The sequence below is a fragment of the Podarcis cretensis genome, assembly GCF_951804945.1.
Source record: "Podarcis cretensis genome assembly, chromosome: 4".
NCBI classification, from domain to species: domain Eukaryota; kingdom Metazoa; phylum Chordata; class Lepidosauria; order Squamata; family Lacertidae; genus Podarcis; species Podarcis cretensis.
Window position 1 is genome coordinate 58145928 of NC_137173.1, and position 23884 is coordinate 58169811.

Below are 23884 nucleotides of genomic sequence, written 5' to 3' on the forward strand. Positions count from 1 at the left end.
TCCTCCCCTTTAAAGCTTCCGATTCCTCTCGGAGGCCAGCCGCGCCACCTCGAGCCTCCCCTTTACCGCCCCGCTCCTTCCTCCGCCGGAAGCGGTCATGCTGGGTCCCGGCAATACAGGAAGCGGATGAGCCTGGCACTTGCCTTCCATCCGTGGGGGCTGCGCGCGAGGGGGGGGCCAGTTGGGGGTTTGGGAGGGGGGAGGGGCAGAAGGAGGGCGCCCCCCCCTTTTTGAGGCGGCGGCGGCGGCGGCGGCGAGGAGGAAGAGCAGCAGCAGCAGCAGCAGCGGGAGAGGGCGCGCCAGGAAGGTGTGGCGGTAGCGGCGGCGGGTCCATGGCGCGGCGCGGGCGGGGGAGCCGGAGCCGGGGCTGAGCGCCCTGCCCGCCCATGGAACCCGCCCCGGCGGCGGCGGCGGCAGCAGAAGCAGCACCAGCAGCAGCAGCAGCAGCCGGCGAAGGCGTGTTGGCGGAGGACGACGAGGAGGTGGAGGCGTCGCCGGTCATCTACACCATGGAGAACAAGCCCATCGTCACCTGTGAGTGAGCCGGGAGTCGAGGAGGGGAAGGCAGGCAGGTGGGCGGGGGGCCGCCCGCCACAGCGAAACCCCCGGGAGGGAGGACTGATGCTTCCCTGCTGGGCTCGGTGGGTTTCGCCTCTGGCGGGCCCTTTCTCTTAACTCCGCTTCTGGAAGACCTCCTGCAAACGCCGGCAGTTGGGAGAGGGAAATCCTTTACCCCCCCCCAAAAAAAAACCCCAACACCCCACCTCCCCCCATGTGTTCTGAGATTACACGTGTGTCTGGAAGACCTTCGAGCACCCGAGGGTCCTGCTGGCCACGGGAAGCTTTAGCGTATGTGGACTGGAAAGCCAAGAGACAGGCCACCCTCCCCCCAATCCCCGATATGATCTGGGATGTGCGGTGTTTGCACATGTTTTAATGTATGTGCAGACGGTTGACAGGATGGATGTGCAGTTACCCCTCGTGCATTTTTATGCTTCTTTCACCCCTTGCACTGGGTGGTTGTTCTCCCTTCCCCATTCTCCCAAACGTAAGGACAGAAAAAGGGGAGTAAACCCAAGTTGCTGTGTCTGTGATTAAGCTGGGTTTTCAAACTTCAGGTGCAAGTAATGTGTCTTAGTTGTTTGGTGTGGAGAGCCTGGAGCTACAAACATTTCGTATATAGTCTTCTGTTACATATTAGCCAGTGGCTTAATTGTCCTTGCTCTCCTAATGAATTAGGTGGGGCCCTGCAAAATGCTTGAAGCTGTCTAACTAGGTTGCTCTGTGGCATAGTTAAAGAAGTAGCAATAAATACTATAAATACTATAAATAAAATTGTATGTTAAAGAAAATTTCGGCTGTTTCCTTTCAGCCTGATTTAAAAAACAACAACCCCAAAGTTAAATTGTTGTAAGGAGATGTTAATAGGCTTGTGTCTTTGGGGACATGCATCAGAGTAAACAACAATGAAAGCATGGCTGTGTGGACACGTGATGCAGCCTTTGATCAAGCCACAGTTCTTCAGCCTCAGTTTTGCAAATATAAAGAGAAGATAGCAGTATTCTCCTTCACATGATGTGTTTGAGGGTATATGCAGTTAAGTTGTATATTGCTTATGTTAAATAAGAAGAGTGGTGATAATGTGTGCAGGGTGTATTGGGAAGAGTACTGATCTATTTGGGTATGGGCCAGTAAGTGACTGACTTTCTGGTAGATGTGTTTAAGATCATGCAGAAGTTTTTTTTTTAGTACTGTGATGTCTCTCTTAACCCAGAAGTTTTGCAGTACTAAAAACATAGTGGTGTTTTTCCCCCTTTAAAAAAAAACAATAATTCCATAAAACAACTGAACAGTTAACATCTACAGGGGGGCTTCAGCTAAGTTTATTCAGAGTAAACCCACTGAAATGAATGGCCTAACAGTCATGTTAAATAATTTCAGTGGTTCTACTCTGAACATAACTTAGTTGAATACAAACCCCAGATTATCTAACTCAAGAATCGAACCAGATTGTTATGGGAAAAGTAGATTAAAGGTGATCAACCCCAGAGTCGGTCACGACTGGACCTAATGGTCAGGGGTCCCGTTACCTTTTTAGTTCAGTTGAAGTTGACATAAATATATAATTATTAGCAGAGAGCAATCTAGTTATTTATTATAGATATATTAGCATTACAGTGGTACCTCGGGTTAAGTACTTAATTCGTTCTGGAGGTCCGTTCTTAACCTGAAACTGTTCTTAACCTGAAGCACCACTTTAGCTAATGGGGCCTCCTGTTGCCGCGCCGCCGCCGGAGCGTGATTTCTGTTCTCATCCTGAAGCAAAGTTCTTAACCCGAGGTACTATTTCTGGGTTAGTGTATGTAACCTGAGGTACCACTGTATATATGTGTGTAAATGTACAAAATAAATTTGCATATATAAAATCAGCATTTATAAAACATTCTAGGGTGTTCAAAACACTACATATGTGCTATTTCAACATTTTATGCAATGACCCTGAAAGGTAAGTAAGGATATTATTGTGCCCATATTGAAGACTGTGTGTCTTTATATGCATGTGCCTTATGCCAACTGGGAAATGTATGGCTTAGAAACATGTAATCTTAGGGATGTCCCTGCTCACTTCACCAGCTCTCAGATCATTCTTAAGTTTATATGGATTGTGGATTCAACTGTCAGTTGTAATTTCTTATGATGTCATGCAAGCATTGTTTTCTTGAGTATGGATATAAGGTTCAACATCTATGTTTCTGCCAGATACTTGCTAATCTACACTCCACTGTATTGCAGATCACCTTTTAATAAATATATATTTTAGCACTTTTAAAAAGGTTGCTTTTTTCACATTTCTGGTGTATACTAATGATAGTAAAACTGATAGTTGGAGGCTGCAATCTTATGCACACTTCTGTAGATGTAAGCTCTGTTGAAGTCACTGGGACTTACTTCTGAGTAAACATGCATACGATTACATTGAAAATCGGACTTCACTGCTTTCTGTGAAGTACGTATTAACCACTTTGTTCTTTGGTTCTGAAAATGTTTTTCATACGTCTCATTTAATTTGAGATTTTAATTGAACATTGAGTCTAATAGGGCTTACTCCCAGTTAAGTGAGCACAGGATTGTGCTATAACTACTTTTTACATAAGCGTAGAAGAACGCAGCTTCAGAACTTGGGTAACTTCCTGGACCAGCAGGATACTTCTCAAATCTCACCATGTTTTAACTCTTGGCACCAGAGTTTATGATTCATTTTATAAGAAAGTCAATTGTTGGCAAGAGAGGGGCACTCAAATATAACTCCATCCAGAGTTTTCATCTTTCCAAATTGCCATAGTTATTATATTCAGATAAGACTGAAGGGGGAAGGGGATGTGAACTTTGAACCTGTCAGCAAAAGTAAAACACAGAGCAGTAACAGTTTTAAAACTTCAGACCAACATCAACAGTGGAAGGCAGACTGAAATAAAAAAGGTATTTATGGCCCATTTAAAAGAGGCTGAAGAAGCTGGCAAATAGGGGTTGGTTCATTCCATGAGGTGGCGTTTCACAGCAGTGAAGTTTAATCTTGATTGTGGGTCTGCAATAAAGGGCTCTGTGGCCAGTTTTAGAGGTTGTATATGTAGTCCTTCAAACAATTTAGGCTTTAAAGGGAATAACCACTTTAGTAGAAGAGGTGCAACTGCCAAATCAGACAAAACTGGTAAAGGCTGTCCTAGGAACAATGCAACCTGCACTGCCATAGATAATATAGAATTTGAGAGGAACTCCCAAGCTGTATGTTTGGCCTTCAGGAGGAGTGCAATACCATCCATTATTAGTTATGTTTAGGGAACAACCATTTTGCATGAGACTGCTGATGTGTGTGCTGCTTTTCAACCCTGGAATTGGGGGGGGGGGGGCAGAACAGACTTAAACGCAACGGCTGACTTGTGCAGTGACTTGGAACGCATCTCCTGTTCAAATGGGGAGTTGCCTGTACTTCACCTAGATCAGAAGATTTATATTCCCACACTTCCTCTGTCTAATCTTAGCCTGCTCTCATCCATCACACTTCCAGACACCTTATACTGCTTCCCTGGGACCAGCAGATGCAAATGAGAGCCAGAGCTGTGTTGATTAAGACAGGACAGGGATTCTTTAGCTAGTATACCCCAATTTTTCCATATTGCAAGGGGATTAGTAGGTGATCTGTGGCTATAGGAATTCTCTGCATTCCTTGGGGTGACTATGGGAACTGAAGGACTATGGCTAAGGTTTTGGCAGTCTGTTTCTTACCTGTGAGCATGCTTTGCTTTGGAGTTCTAGTTGCAACTTGGAGTTTTTGATGAGTGTTTGTTTTTGTTCTGAAGTGGAGTAACTGTAAGAGGTCTGAGATCATAAGTGTTATCCATTTGCTCTTTCCTGGATGCTTGGGTGTCATCCTTGGCTGTTTGTTATTTTGTCTAAAGTACTTTCTTTGTATAGTGTCATTACACCACTGTTCCCATCACCAAGTTTCCCTTAGCCTCTTGTATGCTAACAGTTCTGAAATCCATAGACATAGCCCATGCCACTCATCTTAATTGGTTGGGATGTATACCTTTGTTTACTCTAGCATTTAAATATTTATTGCTTGTGGCTATAGACCATTCCAAGAGTATCCTATACAGTACTCACATTGTGAGAGAGGATAGTATAATGTGGCTCTCCATTCACTCCAGTGAGAATGTTTTTATTTATACTAGCTTTGTAGGTCTAACTATGCTAGACGAGGATGCAGGAACAGTGCCTGAGCTTCAGGATTAAGCTGGCCACTACTCTGATCCTCCTCCAGTATGTCTTCATCTTTACCTGTTATACTGTGCTGACTTAACAGTATTGTAATGTCACCAGTGTTCGAAGTTTGCCAGGCATGTTTTGCTACTGGAGTGGGTCCAATTGCGACTACATGGAGACATCTAGATGCCAGGTTGGCAACTGACATCTCTATCAAGCCAGCTGACTCATACACAGTCCTCCATAATCACATCAAGGAAAGTAAGTGCAGGGCTGACTACAGATACATTTGAATGTGCTGCAGACTTTCCACAGACCACCCAAATGGAACTCACAAACCATAGTTTAAAAACCTCTGCCTTAGTCTGTAGGTAATATCATTTCCATTTCCACTGTGTGTGTTTCTCCTTCTTGCATACTTGAACAAGTGAATTGTTTGTAAGAGCAAGCTACAGTCAAGCAGTGTAGTTTAGATCATAGAATTGTAGTGTTGGAAGAGACTGCGAGGGTCATCCAACCCCCTGGCAAATAGACATTCTGTTGTGGCGACCGTAACCTGGGTTCAAGGTGCCATTTGGCACCTAGCTTATATAACTGAGTTTCTAACACAGAATGTCATTATGCTATCACAACTTCACAGTGCTGGTGTAACTTGGAGTAATTCCAGCACAAGAGATTACATATTAATTCCATTGTCACATAGGCAGTATAACTCAAGGACTAGGCTGCACTGTTAATTTGTTGAGAATATCAAAATTATTTGGTTTGTGAAGTTTCTCACTATAAGTAATCTGTTTGAATTACAAATACATGTTGGAAGTGCAATCCTGAGTACCTACGGCAAGAGCTAAACTAAATTTGTCTTGTTTTAATATCATGCCCTAGATTGCGTCCATGCTATCCCATTGTTTAAACTGAGAAATGTAAGTTAGAAATACTGCAGTTCTCTTTTGGCTAGTTTGATAAAACCAAACACCTTGGATATAATTTTTTAGAGAAAGAAATTCTGTATTTGTAGCATTTTATTATTTGAAAAGTTCTAAAATTGGTAACCAAAAACTGTTTAGAACCATCAGAACATTAGCTTGTCTGTGTAAGTGGAGTTAATGTTTTTCTGTTGCATGCTGAACTCTGTAAATATGTTTGCTACAGTGTGGCATGTTCTGGTGAATTCTGAGTGATAACAGTTTAGTTATTGTGAATTCCAAATACAGTGTGTACAGCTGTACAAATTCCAGAAGAGCAACTGTGTTAATTTTGCAATAAAAAAGAAAATAAGCATTGGTGACTGTTTGTGAACATTCGTAGTCAAGAGTCAGTGGTTTCATTTGCATGTAAGGCAAAGCCACCTGTGCAAAAACATGCATGAGTATAGTTTGTGTTTTTTGTATAGTTTTTAGCAAATAAATTTGGCAGGCTGACACTAGTCAAAGTTAGGCAGATTAGATTGTGTGTGAGTGGTGGCAGCATGTTGGTGCTATCTTGCTCCATGCTTAGTTAAGAGGGGGAACAAACCACACAGTGACCAGTCCAGTCTCAACCAGCACCTGTGGTTTGTTTCTCTCAAATAAACCACAATTGGGAAGCTAAGAACAAACCTTGGCTTCAGATCAAGAGAAATAAACCACAAGTGTTGGTTTGGACAAAACACTAAGCCAGCCATTCTGTGATTTGTTTCTCTGTTCAAGGAAATGAGAAATGCTTGAGCATGTTAACAGTGGCCAGCATTGTGTCTGAATGCAGTTAGTTTCTGAGAATGAAACTTATTAAGAAGTGGAATACAACTGTAACTCATGTTTATGCACAAATGGGAGAAAAACCAATTTGAGAAGGTGGAAATAGAACTAAATAGGAATGCAAATATTTTCTAGGGTTGTTGTAGATAATTTGAAAGTACAAAAGTGTTCAGTCAACTCCACAGATTGGCAGATGTATGTTTTCCCTGGGTCCAAGTCTAGCATTTTTTTCAGTTTGCTTCTGTTGTAGGTTTATGAGTTATAAGTCATTCAGGTGTGTGTATTAAATTTCAGTGAGGACTGGGGCATGTTTGGTCCCATAAGATATTGTGTTCCTTGGAAACTCATGTTCTCTGAAGTTTGGAGAGAATTGTCGAGTTCCCTTGCCTGGAATTCTTCCCTTGCACTAGGAGACGACTGCTGTCCTGGTGTAGGGGGTTGTGTGGCAGTCTGGCAGGCTTTTTGGCATGGAAAATGTTACCTGAAGCAAAAATGCTTGAAAGCCACTAGAGAGTGACTTGTGTGCTGTATTCCAGCTGGTAACTGAAGGCATGTATTTCCGTTATTTAAACTTAAGGTTAAACAACAATACAATGGTACCTTGGGTTACATACGCTTCAGGTTACAGACTCCGCTAACCCAGAAATAGTACCTCGGGTTAAGAACTTTGCTTCAGGATGAGAACAGAAATTGTGCTCCGGTGGCACGGCGGCAGCGGGAGGCCCCATTAGCTAAAGTGGTGTTTCAGGTTAAGAACAGTTTCAGGTTAAGAATGGACCTCTGGAACGAATTAAGTACTTAACCCGAGGTACCACTGTATAAGGGACGCAGGTGGCGCTGTGGGTTAAAGCCTCAGCGCCTAGGGCTTGCCGATCGAAAGGTCGGCGGTTCGAATCCCTGTGGCGGGGTGCGCTCCCGCTGCTCGGTCCCAGCGCCTGCCAACCTAGCAGTTCGAAAGCACCTCCGGGTGCAAGTAGATAAATAGGGACCGCTTACCAGCGGGAAGGTAAACGGCGTTTCCGTGTGCGGCTCTGGCTCTGGCTCTGGCCAGAGCAGCGATGTCACGCTGGCCACGTGACCCGGAAGTGTCTCCGGACAGCGCTGGCCCCTGGCCTCTTAAGTGAGATGGGCGCACAACCCCAGAGTCTGTCAAGACTGGCCCGTACGGGCAGGGGTACCTTTACCTTTACCTTTTACCACTGTATAGCCTGTGCTTGAAGATGCACAACCTTATATATTGTAACGTAAAAAGAAAAAAAATGGGGAGGGAAGACACAAGCAATCAGATTATTGCATCCTCGTTTTCATGGGTGTTGCATTCTGGGTTATAGTGCACGTACGTTCCGCCTCCACCCACTCCCAGGACTGAAAATGGTGTGCACATCAGCAGTTGCACGTGCCTTGAACACACACAAAGTGGGAGTTGCCTGTACTAAGGAGAAGAAACTTTAGCTCTGTTTGGGGTTTTGGGCCATTGGTTCATCTCTTAATTATGTTCAAAGCTATTTGCCATTCACTAAATAGTTGAACCATTGGTGTCCAGAAAGTTAATTTATTGTACGAGCTCAGATTAGCACTGAAGGTAAAGTAGAAATAAATGAAACCCTTTTGAAAGTCGAGTCAAGGGGTTATACGATAGCAATGGGGTCATGAACAGTTCTACCAAACACTGTCCTTCAGCTGCAGCTGAAACTTAAAATGTGGCAGCTTTGAAATGAATGAAAGTTAGGACCAAACAAAGAGGCACAATGCTGGCTTTAAATGTAAGGTAAAGGTAAATGTACCCCTGCCCGTACGGGCCAGTCTTGACAGACTCTGGGGTTGTGCGCCCATCTCACTTAAGAGGCCAGGGGCCAGCGCTGTCCGGAGACACTTCCGGGTCACATGGCCAGCGTGACATCGCTGCTCTGGCCAGAGGCAGAGCCAGAGCCAGAGCCGCACACGGAAATGCCATTTACCTTCCCGCTGGTAAGCGGTCCCTATTTATCTACTTGCACCCGGAGGTGCTTTCGAACTGCTAGGTTGGCAGGCGCTGGGACCGAGCAGCGGGAGCGCACCCCGCCACAGGGATTCGAACCGCCGACCTTTCGATCGGCAAGCCCTAGGCGCTGAGGCTTTAACCCACAGCGCCACCTGCGTCCGGCTTTAAATGTAGCAGTAATTTTTGAGTACACATTCAGAAGAAATATTTCAGATTCCTAGATGCTACTACTAAATTGTACGAGCTCAACATTATTTTTAGCCTATTTGAATTCTTCGGTTTGGTGTGAACCTAGTGTAATGTTTTCTCACTGGGAGTGCTTCTGGAATGCTGTTTCTTGCATGTGAGTCTTTGCTGGAAAAATCTATGTGGCCTTTTACTTCCCTGAGGGTTTGCACATGAGAGTCTTTCCAAAAACACTCCCTTGGAAGAAAATATTAGAATCTACTCTTAGCGTAGTGTTCAAAAGTTTAAAACTCAGATTTTCAGCAAGTTGTGCAAGCTGGCAAAGGCAGAGATTTGTCCTAGTGGGCCTGTTTAGATATTAGATGTTAGAAAATTACAGACACGAAAACATTGATTTCTGATTACATAAACTCATAGAGTGGATTCTTTTTGAGCACCCCAGGATGTTGATTCTGTTACAGCCATGCTGTGTCTGCTGAATTTGTCTTATTAACTTTGTTGTGTCCTATGAGAAAATTTATCTGAGTTATTTTCTGTGTGTCAGTTTAGCGCCTGCTAGTAAAACAGAATATTTTTTAAAAATGCATCTTTCTTAATTTATAATTTATTACGCTGTTTTTGTATCATGATCCTCCTCCAAACAGGAGCACAGGGTGACTAACGACATAAAGGTATATAGCAATACATTTAATAAAACAATACAGAACCGAAATCACTTACAAAGCTTAGCAGCAATAGTCAACTACCTCAGCTGCTCCAAGAGATGGGCATGGCAACTCATGGAATCTTCGGCAGACCTGAACAAGAATCCAATAATTTTGCACATTCCCTCTGGAATGGAATGCTTGGTTAAATGTTAATGGGATGATGATCCATGCTGTTCTGTTGTTCAAATTGTTCCTTTACATTTGGCATGATTTGACGACTTTCCATGAAAGTTAATTGTCAGCACGTAACATTGGCTTGGTAAGTTCACATGCCCACTTTCACAGTGTAAAGAGACTATGAAACTGACTTGCCAACTGAATGTGAGCTTGTGTGGAGCAGTAAATCTGAAAACTCAGACATTTTGAGTTTTGGATCCATTTGAAAGGCTGAAAAGAGATCACTGGTTGGCAAATCAGTTCGGGGGATTTAGGGTGTGGCAGCTCAGAGGCAAGTATTTCCTACTGTTTTTCTTGCTTCTCCAGCCTTGTAATACCTGCTCAGTTGTTCCCATGTACATAAATCGAATTGTACAGATGTAAGTTTCCAGTAATCATCCAAAAGGAACAGACTGTTTCTTTGGAATTTGCTTTGCTTGGGGACGTGAATAGAACGAAACTATGTTTGGTTCATTCATAGAAACCTTTAAACAATGGTTGGGCTCATGCTAGAAGCCTCTTGCTGTGTTGTGAACAAGTTATCCCATAGGCAGTTCCTAGCTTCTCCTAGAGTGCTCTGGATTTTTAAATTGAAAATTTCAATCCTCAGCCTTCACTACACCAGTGGAGTAAAGTTGATACTAAATAGGTAAATTTTATATTTAAAGACAGAAGCCACGTGCAATGATAGTATACCATGAACAGAAGCAGAGCACTGCTTGCAGAACATGCCAGCAGTGCAGAATACTGGAGGAAGAACATCCAGCACTCCTATTTTGTAGGGGTGCTGCTTCTTCATCACTCATCACACTTACTATACTGTAAGATCATTTGTTCTGAAAGGACCAGTTACAATAAGCAGGAGGAGGCAGGAGAGTGGCTGCTAGGCACATATCCCGGCTTGCCCCTGTGTAACAGATGACACTACTGGTAGTCTATTTATTTTACAGTGTCAATGCAGTAAGCCTCAGCTTACACAGGGGGTATATTCTGGGATTCATGCCTAAAGCCAAAATTGTGTATAATTGAAACACATTGGATGTAGTGGCAGGTATAATTGTCTTTCCCCCCAGATACCCACTCCCATCCAACTCCCTTTTAATTCTTTTAATTCTTCCAAGCGCATAGAGCTGAATGCACACAAGTTTTATCTGCATAAGTTGCAGGCTTACTGTGTGCCACCTTTTCAGGAGCTCTTCTTATGAGAAATGTATTTGGTGCAAGAATACCCGTGAGTATCCCACGTGTTCGGTGTAAGATTTTTCTCCATTGCCTCCAGTTAGACATCTTGTCCCTAGAAACTGATAATATACATTTCTCTTATTAATCTTGTTGACTGTGTACCCTACAAACCTGTATTTCAGCAGTTAAATCTGATGTGGGACAACAATTAGCTGTTAAGCTACTATATGAGAGAAGGTCGGTCCAGGAACCATAGACTTAACATTGAAATTGGAACGGCCTCTATAAACCAAAATTCCCATTTGAGATTTTCACATTGCACATATAAAGCGCCAAATATAGAACACTCAAGTATACAGGGGTGATAAGAAGAGACTGTGGAGGAATGCTTCTCCTCTGCGTGCTGCACTTCTGCAGACTATTCAGAAAAGGTGAAATACCAAGTTGTTGTAAACTTCTTAGGTTGAGCTGTGAAATTCTTCAGGGGAATGCTAAAAATTCTATTTTTATCTGTTGCTACTAATAATGTCAATAGTTGAAATCAACAGAAAATAGCTATTTCTTGGAATGTAATAGATACTGAGTGCTTTTATTTTTTATTTTTGCATTTGGAGTGCTCCTGTCTGTTCTTCTGTAAACTAGTGTTTGTGCCCTTTTTCTTATTCTAAGTATGTAGGTATTTTGCATGTAGTGTTGCAACATTGCCTTCACAATCACTTGCTCAGTGATCAGTTTTACAAATGTGCAAGAATGAAATTGATGATGTATGTCCTCCTTTAATGCTTTCAAATAAAGAGAAAATACCTAAAAGTAATGTTAAATCTTTTTTAGATTTCTAGCCAGTTCTGTTTCAGGTATTTTGGTCAGACAGTACTGTTTTATGTATTTGTTCATGAATCACATCTCTGCCAAAGAGCATCTAAAGCAACTTGCAGCCCTGAAACATAATACAGTCACTTTAAGAAAATCTAATCTTATCATTGAAAACACTAGTAGCACAAACTTATCATAAAAATAGTACAAGAAACCTAAAGCTAGTCTGCAGACTAACATTTTTCTTAACAGAGCATTAAGATGAAACAGCAACACAGTTTTCATAAAAAGCAGTGGTAAAATCAATCATATAACACAAAAAGCAGCAGAATAAAATAAAATCCCATTAGAACCAAAGACAAAAATAGTACACATTTAAAATATCAGTGTAGAGCTATCAAATACTGTACTAATTTAATCTGGTCACTAAAGCCTGGTGTGTTCAGAAGGATTATGATGCCTATGCTTTGGAGAGTTCTGGGGCAGCAAAACTAATGAATGCCCCTGTGCCATGGTTGTACAGGCTAGGGACTTGATCCTCAAGCCTGATTATGACCAAATTTCAAATAACATATGACCTAGCTACCACTTCACCACAAAACTTCTACTCTACGTACCTGTTTCAAACCTGCTGTGTTGAAGGCCTTGCAAACCCAGGCACACCTGAGACCTGAGACACAACAAAGAAGTGCACGTGTGGCTTGCTGGTGGCGGCAGCAATTGCAGCGCTCCCTGCTAGGGTGAGAGCTTCCTGGGCTTGCTGGTTGAACTATAACAAGACGGCTAGCACAGTGTGGTACCCTCCAGGTGCTGTTGGACTCCAGCTTCCATTATCGCTGACCATTGGCTGATAGATGGAGTTCAGCAACATCTGGAGTTGTCTACTATGCTATATATTATTACTTGTTTCTGTTCTATTGCAAATGTAAATATATTTGACTGCTGATTTCTCCTCCCCTCCTCCTCTGGTGACTAACACATAGTGGCCTGCATCCAGAGTTCCTGTGAATGTAATTTGCTTACAGGAACCTACTGCTAGAGGAAGCGGGTGGGGAGCTGATTTTTTTTTTGCTGATTCCTCCTTCTCCTTGCCCCCTGAAAATCTGCTCTGGAGATTTGGGGATCCCCTCTATGTCAGATAATGTGGGGGATTGATAGGGGGAGTTGGAGAAAATCGCCTCCCTTTCCTCCATGGGGAGCAGCCGTTGGATTGCATTCCCTTCTGCAATAAACTTTTCTGTTTGCAGAACAGTAATTTGTGTGTTTCGTTATTGTCTTGTCCTCATATCAAAATGTAGGGCAAATGTCTGTTTTCTTGACATTTATAGCCGATTCCCAGTGTATGCACCGTGAGCAAAGTACACTTGATGTATCATAACAGCTTTAAGAGTCCTGCTGGATCAGACCATCTTGCCAGCATTTTGATTCTCACCAGGGCTTGGCAATATCAGGATTTCAACATCATGATATATCACCAGCTATATAGCAATATAAATATAGCAATATATCATGATGTCTAAAAATAAGGAGGGAGAAGGAATTAAGGTGGGGAAGCAGCAGCAGCTGAGTGTTGATTCCTAGATTTGTATTGCTCTCTCCATATCAGCCCTGCAATAGCCAGGCAGCTACACCACAGGGTTCTTTGCTCCTGTTGTGCATTCCAGTGTTAGAAACTCGGATATATAAGCTAGGCGCCAAAATGGTTAAACCACGGTTACAGTTGCCAAAACAGAATGCCTAGTTGCCATTTCTCGGCAAGACAGCTCTATAAAGTCGTATTCTTCAAATGATTTACTGACTAATTATCAGTTTAACATCGGGTTAGTTCAGATGGCAACCTTGAGCTAGGTTAAGAATTTTGAGAACTTAAAGGAGAAAAGTCACTTGATCCAGGAACAGTCCACATATATATTGGCCTATTCCTGCCTTTTTTCTTAATGCTGACTACTGCTGCTCAGGCTGCTCAGAAAAAGAGTTTTAGAAATTCATTCTGATTGTGCAGATAAAATATATCTGATAGAATTCTACAGGATGGGTTATTAATGTGTGAAAACAGTCTCCAGGCATGCACCTCCTGATGCCCAGGCATCTTCACTTGGTTTAAAGTGGTTTCGGACTGATTTCGAACACTGCTTTCAATGAGTGTAATTCAGATGGGAATGCTAGTGAATTTATTTATACCATGCACCCCTTCCGGTACCCTCTACTACTGAACTGAGCTATATTGATGGTGGTAGGGATAATGATGGTGGGCCCAGCTAGAGAACTGGCATTTGCCAAAGTTTCCCCTGGGTTTAGGAGGGGCGGGGTTGGTGGAGTGATACCATCTCAAAGCAAGAATAAGAAACTAATCAGGCATCTCACATCCTCTCCTGTCAGTAAGTGGTGATGGCTATAGCAACTGGGTCTAAGGGAAATGTTGAGAAGCCTGAGGTAATGGGTTCCAGTAAGGAACTGCTCACATATGTGTGTTACACTGATAGGTTGTATACCAGCACTTTGCTGCTTCACAGCAAAAGGGAACTAGCTTTGATTGCATAAGACCTTAAGTGTCCTTAAGTGTCACATGGTGACCTCCAAACCCATATTGGGAACATGCAGCAGTTTATTACTCTGTGGAAAAGTCCCCTATGCACTTGGGGAATATGTCTAATGCTTTTTAGTAATGTTTTTTAAACGAGATGGTTTTAAAGACTCCCATAGAAATTGTCGTGACATAATTTTAAAACCTTAGTTGACAGTTTCATCCATTATCTGAAAATAGCTGGTGAGAAAGTCCAAAATGGAAATTGTGCATTATTTGAAAATTTGAGATGCATTAATTTATTACAAGATGATTTAGGGATTATTTTAGCTGAAAAAAACGAAAGTAATCAAAAGGTGGTGTCAAAGTGTCAATCTTTGACTTGTGTTTTTGTTACGAGACTTTTAGTAGAAAATGTAGGAGCAGTTGTCAAACATGCAGCACCTGATGTTCAGTCTTTCTTAAGTTTTCCATCCATCTTGGTGTTCTTTGCTACGGCATTTGGATTTAGTGTAAAACTGTTTGTGCAGTTAGTTCTCCAAGTTGTGTAGTTGTAACCTTCCAGCCCATAGCTCCTTCTTGGCCTCTGCCAATAGAATAAATTATGTAGCTTATTCTATATGCATAATTTTGGAGGTTTGTTTCACACAGAGGATGTTTGCAAACCCAGCCTTAGGCGACATTGCTACACTTCTTTTCCGACAAAATGCTAAGTGCCACTGCCTGCTTTTCCAGCTTTGTGGTTGCCTTGTTTAGAACATCCCACTGATCACACAGATATCTCTTTGTGCACATTCCCACTATTACAGGAAGACCACAACTTTTATGTTAATCCTTACTTAGCATTAATGAACCTCTGTTCCCAAAGCCTAATCTGCCAGCCTTGCAAAATAACTTTGTAATCCTATCTGCCCTTTAACTGATACACAGCCACTCTGTGCTTTCTTCCTTGTTTTCTCATCATAACCCTGTATTTTACTCCTTCCCTCCCCTACCTGTGAAAAAGACTACAGTATTGGAGCACTATTGTAATAGCTGACTTCATTATTGTTCGCTATTTATAGGCATACTTATAACAGAATTCTTGGGGCAGTTTACTTCGGGGAATAAGCCAAATTAAAAATTAATAACGAAAACAATATAATATGATGTAGCTGAAAACCCAGGTAGCAGAGAGTAAAACAAGTAAGAGCTAAAAGAGATTTAAAACACCCTGTGCAGTAGCTGGTTTAAAAGGCCTGGTGGCAGGACAGCCCCAGCATTCTCAACTGTTTGCAGAAGGACAGTGACTAGTCTCTTTAAAATCCAAGGGTCTGGGCTCTTAAAAATCCAAGGGATTGCCAGAGCAGAATATTATTCTGGCATAATGTGAATCTTTTATTGGCAGAGAGTCTGAAGTACACTGATTTGGAGAATTTCTAACATGTTGGCAATGGCTCTTACTTGATAATTGCAAAGATAATAGTAAGCTGAACATTGCTGCTCCTTACAGAAACTTATTTGAAGAAATAGTGAGATGATTATTGCACATGCATTTTATTTTCATTGGACTCATAGTCTGGTGGAAAAGGAGAGCATAAATGATGTGGTATGAGAAACAGTTTTCCTATTCAGCATCCATTTCCTCCAAATCAAAGTTTTAAAAGCTATTACAGTTTTAAGTACTCTGCAAAATGTAGTTGGAAGGACAGTTTCTACTGAAAAATTACAGAGCTGATCATTTTCTACCATTACTTTTCCCAGATTTTTTAAATAATAAAAACATTCAAATTGCGCCATTAGAGCTCAAAGCTGCAGTAATTTTTTCCTGTGCCAAAATCTAGCATGTTCTGAAATGATAGGTATGGTAGGGTTTAGAAAACTTTTAGTGCAGCCAATTAAATATCAGTTATCAATTGATTATGATTTTATTTCATATATTAATACTGACTCTTCCTGTGTTCAGGCTTTTGTAGACAAAATCACACCATCTACATGCAAGAGAGAAGTACAGGCTTGGAATAATTCAGAGTTACACCCAAGTACAAAAATTATGCAGGGAAAAAGCCCTAAGGGGTAAAAGAGCCCCTGAACATCTCCACAAAAACTCAGTTTTGTGGAGTGCTGAGAGGAGGCAAACCCTGATAACCTGGTGGAAGAGAGAGATAGAATGGAGTGCTTGGAACATGTGGACAAAGACATTATAGATCGTAGATATAGGTAACTAATTAGTAAGAACCATTCTCTGAGCTAGGAAGTGACCTATCCAATATCGAGATGTTTCTTCTATGTGAACTTAGTTGCGGTGTTGCAGGAATCAGCATTGGCACAGTGGGATTCCCCGTGCCCTCAATGCCATCCCCAAATCTGCTCTGAGGTGTTGGGAGACACCCAGAACAGATTTTAGGGGGCGCAGTGGGAGGAGAAGGGGATAATGTTCTATTACGCAACGAGAAATCCTTACATTGATGGGACGTTCACCTTAGAACTATGTTGAATACAACCCCTAATGTATATATGTTGCCTTTAGATTCTTGTTCAACACCTGGCAATAGCTAAGGCATATTGTAAAAAACATCTAATAATTGAAACTTAAATGGATAATAGTCACAATAATCAGAATTTTATATTTTTGTTTCTCAGGTGCTGGTGATCAGAATCTCTTCAGTTCTTTGTATCCAACACTTTCTCAGCAACTCCCAAGAGAGCCCATGGAATGGAGAAGGTAGTTCCACTTTTCTTCTTTATATGCATTGGGCAAGGAATCAGTGCAATGATGCCCTCTAGCAGTCTCTTGACAAGACTTGAGATGAGTTTAGAAACTTAGAAGGAATAGACATTGCAAGTTTTCAGAGGTGTGAAGTAGCTCGCAATTAATTGTTACACCTTTTACTTTGTCCTGTCTCATTGTCTTAAAAGTATAACTACTTTTAAGTAGTTAACTAAGTTTTGGGTGGAAGCTGCAAACATAATTCCTGTTTCAGAATAGAATATGTGTTAAGATAATAGAAGAATGTAAATAGAAATCACTTGAAAATGAGGGATTTACCTATTCTAACTGTTCATAAGGTTAATGGTAAACAAAAAATGAAACGTCTTCCATTAAAAACTTCTGTAAGTTCAGATTTGCTTTTTGTAAGAGAAGATAAGTTTACACAATTTTTAAATACATTGTACTACTGCATCTGGATTTCTGAACTGAGTATTGCCATCTTACCATAGCCAATATATTTGCCCTACATGTTTTCTTTTTCTCAGCTTTGCTCTGTGTGTAGTAATATCCGTGTTCTATATACTATTCAGATCTTATGGGCGTGCTCCTAAGATGATTCATCTGGAATCTAATTTTGTACAATTTAAAGAAGAGCTACTACCTAAAGAAGGGAACAAAGCTCTTCTGACATTTCCCTTTCTCCATATATATTGGACAGAATGCTGTGTAAGTACGGGTGTGTGTTTTAAAACATGAACTAACAGCTAGGTAATTTGTAGTTAACTTTTCATTCTCTTATAGTTGGGCAAGGGGAACTCTGTGCCAACTAGAATTATGCCTCATCTAGTTAGCAAAACTAGTGTTAACAGTGTGTATTTAAAGTAAACTGTTGAAGACTCTTTTACAGAGAGATCTGTCAAGTGAAAATACTAGAGCCCCCCCCCCCCATTCAGTTTGATAGTTTTAGAACTCCCCACCCTCTGGCGTTCCAGGAAAAAGCATTTCAAGTATGTTTCAGTAAACCTGATGTTGTGTTTAATCTTTTATATCCTTAGGACACAGAAGTGTACAAAGCTACAGTAAAAGATGACATCACCAAGTGGCAGAATGTTCTGAAAGTTCACAGCTCTATGGATTGGTTAATTGTAGTGGTAGAGTGTGATGCCAAGAAAAAAAACAAAACAAACATCCTTCCCCGAACATCTATAGTAGATAAAATAAGAAATGACTTCTGTAACAAGCAGAGTGACAGGTAAGTAATTCAGGAGCTTAAGAATTTTTATTTATTGTATTTGTAGCTGGACAACTTTTGATAGTCTTTCATCTGAGGAAAGGGTGGGGCATCTTGGGCCCTCTTCATGTTGCAGGACTGCAGCTCCCATCATTCTGACCATTGGGTGTACTATTTGGGGCTGGTGAGAGTTGGAATCCACAATGTATGTTAGCAATGTAAGGTTGGACCCTTGTTATATCCAAAAATATTGGGAAAGAGAAGCTTCAGAGCTCGATCCGTTCCTGCCATTAGAAATGCTGGGGGACTGCTTCAGATATTATGTTTGCATGTTGCCAACATCATAGAAGTCTAGTGCTTGTCAACATGCTTATAAAAACAATTTGGATCCTAGATAACTAAGATTGTTATACTGTCAAACATGGCTTAAATTTTGTGTCTTTGTGGCAGCTCTTAGAAAGAATATTTGTTATTACTCTGAGTCTCTTCTAAATGATATCATCTAGTATTTATCAACAAACCAATTTTTCCTAGTAAGTTATGAGAGGGTAAAAGATAACCTTGTTCTACAAGTGATCTGATACTTATTCAGGTATTCATGGGCTCCAACTCCTGTCAGCCTCAGTAAGTGGCTGGGGATGATTGAAATTGTAATCAAGCAATGCTGGGCTCTCCACAGGTTCCACACCTCTGATTTAAAATTGCTTGCTTATTTTAAGAATGATTCTAACACATGTGAAGTAGTCCTTTAGTTTGTACTTATTTTGTAACTTGGAACACATGCTATAGAACGATATAGTGTGTGAATATGTATACAAGGGCTTATTAGAAACCTGGACATACCACATTAGTTGAGAGGATTCCATACTAGGCATTATTCAGTGCTGCAGTTGCACAAGAATGCTCAAAACAGTTCCCTGCACTGTTCTTTGTTTGTTTGTTTGTTTGTTCCTTCCTTCCTTCCTTCCTTCCTTCCTTCCTTCCTTCCTTCCTTCCTTCATCCATTCATTCCTATGTTGTTTATATGCCAAAATGGCTTCTACTATTCTACTGCAGCCTCAGTGCTCCCTGAGGGGGCACTCAGGAAAGGCCTGACATGTAGGACAAGAGGAAGTGGGGAATTGGTGGAATTAGGCAGAGGCAGCTCACTTTTATATTTATATATGTACATTTGTACTCTAGTCTGTCTTTAAAACTTAGACCAATTAGCACTTGGATAAAACATACAGTCATGCTGGCCACATGACCTGGAAGCTGTCTGCGGACAAACGCCGGCTCCCTTGGCCTATAGAGCGAGATGAGCGCCGCAAGCACAGAGTCGTCCGCAACTGGATCTAATGGTCAGAGGTCCCTTTACCTTACCTTTAAAACATACACTTAACCTGCAGTGGAAATAGCTCTTGTTGTTACTCTCTGACAAATCACATAGTTCCTTAGGGTGTAAGTCATTGGTCACAAAGTTTAAGTTCCATGGAGTCCATGCTTAGAAATCATTTGATAGGAAGAAACCACAGGGTTTTGTAACTGGTGAGTGTTGCAAAATAGGCTGGTGAAAGAAAATATTTCAGAATATTTTGAAACAAAAAATAAGTCTATTGGCTTTCTTCCAGTTTGACCACTTTCATAAAACTTTCCAAATGAAAATTCACATTCTTGTTCAACCAGGAACAGAGCAAAGTGGCAAAGATTTAAGTCTAGCTCAGTTTGCAGTGCATGAGACTCTTAAAGAATCTCAGGGTCATGCGTTTGAGCCCCACAGGGGGCAAAAGATTCCTGCATTGCGGGGGGGAGGGGGGGTTGGACTTGAATTCTGTGATTCCTCCTCTGGAAGAAAGCAGGGCCAGCAAGAAATGTCCACTCAAGAGGCTTCTGCCTTTTGGTAGGAAGCGGGATGGAATCCAATATAGTGCTAAGGAGAACATTTGGCCAGTGCAGTGATTCCTGTTCTGGCGCTCTCCCAACCCTACAGAGCAGATTTAGGGATGGTGCATGGGAAGGTGGGAGGGTAAGTCCTGTTGTTCAAGTGAACATCCTTGCACCATGGGGCATGTCAATACAGTCCTAATATTACTATGCAGGTCAGGGTGGGATTGCTAATATTAACAGGGCCCCTTTTGAGCTGCCAATAGAGGCCAGGTTTGCTTGGGTCTTGCCATTTTCTCAGCCTTGTCTTTCTCCTCACACTTTGGCACTTAGATAGGAAATAATGATGCACCAAAGCAGCTCGTATTTGCACTCTCCATTGCTAAAGTTGTGTCCTTAGGCGGCACTGTTTTTGGATATCCCTTTGCTGCCTGCTCTCTTATTGGCTTAATCAGAATGGAAAGTTGGATACCCTGGATAACAGGCTGGCCTATTTTACTAATATTGGGATATTTTTGGAAGGAGGACAGAGGTTTGTGTACACACACACACATATCATGCCACATGTGGATATTATTTAGGTACCTCTGAGGAGTTCCTTTTGACCAAACCTCTTCTAAGCACTCTGTGTCCTTTTTCTTTACTTCTTTACTTTATAACACTTCAGTGCAAGTGATCTGTCTTGGGTTTTTGCTTGTGAAAAACCTTCAACACTGAAACCTTGAAACTGGGTGGTTCTCCCCTGCAGAGGGGTTGTCGCTTGTTGGCCCCTCCACTTTGTCTTAGGAGGAGCACTTTTTAATCTTTTACATTTGTTTTGTTTTATTGATTTTTTTAGGGTATTATTTTAAAACACCTTGAGACTCTGGTGGTGTGAAGTGATAAAACCATTTCCCCATTATTCTTGCTAAAAAGAAAGTAACCTCCTAGCAAGTCTGGTATCCCATTTGATTTGTCCATTCTTGACCAAAATATTAATTAATCTAGCTCAGTTGGTTAGAGCATGGTGCTGATAACACCAAGGTCGCAGGTTCGATCCCCCATAAGGGACATCTGCATATTCCTGTATTGCAGGGGGTTGGACTAGATGATCCTCGGGGTCCCTTCCAACTCGTATGCTTATATGATTTTATGATTCTTTCCTCCTTACAGATGTGTAGTGCTATCTGACCCCTTGAAAGACTCTTCCCGCTCTCAGGAGTCCTGGAATGCCTTCTTGACAAAACTCAGGACCCTGCTTCTCATGTCTTTTACCAAAAACCTTGGCAAATTTGAGGATGACATGAGAACTTTGAGGGAGAAGAGGACGGAGCCAGGATGGAGTTTTTGTGAATATTTTATGGTCCAGGTATAGTAAAGCAATCTATGGAAAAATAAACCTTTTTAAAACTAGTCTTGTACTGCTTGCATCAAACAGTGTGTTTGCATTAAACTGTTTCCTTTAAATTGCATAGAGCTAAAATCATGAGAAAAAGTTTTTGTTTCAGTGTTTCATTTTTCTTGCATGAGTCAATTTAGTTACCTTGCACAGAGCTTATAGGAAAGGGATCTAAAGATGCAAACCAGTACCCACTTTGTACCACCAAGATTAACACATTTTCAAGAGTGAAGACTTTTCTTAAAAATTGGCCCTTGATTTCCTAAGAGTAGTCTTCGGTTATTTTTGCCGGGGCGGGGCGGGGGGGGGGGGAGATACTAAGTACTGTACATTTTTTGTTGCTACAGTTTTGTTGCTTCCATTTTGTTGCACCCTAACTATTAACATAATTTTTCTTTATATATTAAAAGGAAGAATTGGCCTTTGTCTTTGAAATGCTGCAGCAATTTGAGGATGCCCTTGTGCAATATGATGAGCTGGATGCCCTGTTCTCCCAGTATGTTGTCAACTTTGGAGCTGGTGGTAAGTAGTTAAATCAGAAGTGTAATTGAGCATTTCCATGAAGAGATCTGATGACTTTTGCTTTGCAGAATTAAATTCGAGCAATCCAAGGGTGACAAATAATCCACTTGATTGTGTAAACTTTTTATTTCCCCGTAATAAGAAGTGTATTCAACAGAAAACTTTCATACGGATGTGTGTAGCTTAATTCACATTACTTCAATGTGCCAGGTGTCGTTACCTCTCACTGTGTGTGTTTTGCATAGATGGCGCAAACTGGCTGACTTTTTTCTGCCAACCGGTGCGAAGCTGGAACGGGCTGGTTCTTCGTAAGCCAATAGATATGGAGAAAAGAGAACTGATTCAGAACCAGGAAGCCACTCTGTTAGACCTGCGCAGTTACCTCTTTTCTCGCCAGTGCACATTGTTGATCTTTCTCCAGAGACCGTGGGAGGTATCTCAGCGAGCACTAGAACTTCTCCACAACTGTGTGCAAGAGCTAAAGCTCCTTGAAGTAAGTTTATGTAAATCAATCCATCAAGTGATTTAATGCTTAAATTTCCTCCCTAGCTCCTTGTTTTGCTCTGGGCTGTGGGTTAAAGCCTCAGCGCCTAGGGCTTGCCGATCGAAAGGTCGGCGGTTCGAATCCCTGCGGCGGGGTGCGCTCCCGCTGCTCGGTCCCAGCGCCTGCCAACCTAGCAGTTCGAAAGCACCTCCGGGTGCAAGTAGATAAATAGGGACCGCTTACCAGCGGGAAGGTAAACGGCGTTTCCGTGTGCGGCTCTGGCTCTGGCCAGAGCAGCGATGTCACGCTGGCCACGTGACCCGGAAGTGTCTCCGGACAGCGCTGGCCCCTGGCCTCTTAAGTGAGATGGGCGCACAACCCCAGAGTCTGTCAAGACTGGCCCGTACGGGCAGGGGTACCTTTACCTTATAGAGTGACCAAAAACAGGGGTGGGCAAAAAAAGAGAGATTGGGCTCTGAGGGTAGATTTCTGGGTGATTTGAAGTATGTCAGCAAGGATTCACACTCCTGGTCGTTTAACAATAGCTACAACCAAAAGATATTTATTATTGCTATTATTATTTAAATTTAAAGTCTATTATGATGAGAAATGCTGGTGGAGGTGGGAACCAGGAGTAAATTTTTGTGTGTGAAAGGACTGTGAGCTCAATTCTGTTACTAAAAACAAATTTCTGATCCCAGCCGAGTGTCTGCTCATAGTTTTACATTGCCTCCTGACACTATTTGCACCTGACTTCTTTTTGTTGGGTCTTGGGGTTCTAATAAAAAGACAAACTCAAAGTAAATCCCGCAAACCTGAAGTCTTCCCAACCCTGAGCTTAAGGGTCGTTTAGGGTGGCAAGAACTTGAGCCTCCTTTGGAAAGCGATTAGTTAGTTTGTGTGGAAGTTTGTGGTGTCTGGCAGGAGATGATAGATTGTCCTCAAGACCTGGCTTTGTGTTGCATGCAACCCACCGTTAAAAGCCGTTAGTACTAATCTATACATTTTTTGCCTTATAAGAATAAACGTCGGGTCTGAACTATGTCTTTGTTGTTCTTATCTTTAGGTCTCTGTTCCTCCTGGCGCTTTGGACTGTTGGGTCTTCTTGAGCTGCTTGGAGGTTTTGCAGAGAATAGAAGGTTGCTGTGATCGGTCTCAGATTGATGCCAATGTCTCCCACACAGTTGGCTTATGGAGTTACGCCACTGAAAAGGTAAACAAAGGGAGTTATACATGTTGCCAAACTGTCAGTGGTAAAGTTTTGTAGTTACAATCACAGTACAACTTTTGTTTAATGGGAGATAGGCCAATATGATACTGAAGTTCTGCTTCTAACGGATCAGACAAATGTTTGCAAGGTCAGTGCACTCATTTTACTTCTTAACCAAACACTGTACCAGGATACATTTGACTAGCTACATTCCCAGATAATGAACTTTTGTACTTCTTGCATCAGTCTAGCTGACAATCTCTCTCTCCCCCCCCCCCAAGACCCTGGCATGTTCATACAAATGTAGTTTTTCATGGGTACATTGGGTGAGGGGATTAGCCCACCTGCTCAGCATGGCAGTCTATTCTCCACATCGTACACTGGACAATTGTATTTGCATAGGGGTGTACATGTCTGCAATCCAATGTGTGTAGGACCTATAAGATACACGATGC

The 23884-nt window shown here is 41.9% G+C and overlaps 1 protein-coding gene across 1 annotated transcript in view; it reads left to right on the forward strand.

The window, feature by feature from the left end:
- The first annotated feature begins 278 nt into the window (after positions 1-278).
- The window catches only part of TRAPPC10 (trafficking protein particle complex subunit 10), a 46280-nt gene continuing 22674 nt past the window's right edge, over positions 279-23884 (forward strand). The window contains exons 1-8 of the mRNA XM_079974664.1: positions 279-534; positions 16672-16753; positions 17332-17467; positions 17797-17993; positions 20988-21183; positions 21624-21735; positions 21981-22228; positions 23286-23432. Coding sequence (XP_079830790.1) covers positions 387-534; positions 16672-16753; positions 17332-17467; positions 17797-17993; positions 20988-21183; positions 21624-21735; positions 21981-22228; positions 23286-23432 — 1266 coding nt within the window. The 5' untranslated portion in view covers positions 279-386. The remainder of the gene's footprint in view (positions 535-16671; positions 16754-17331; positions 17468-17796; positions 17994-20987; positions 21184-21623; positions 21736-21980; positions 22229-23285; positions 23433-23884) is intronic.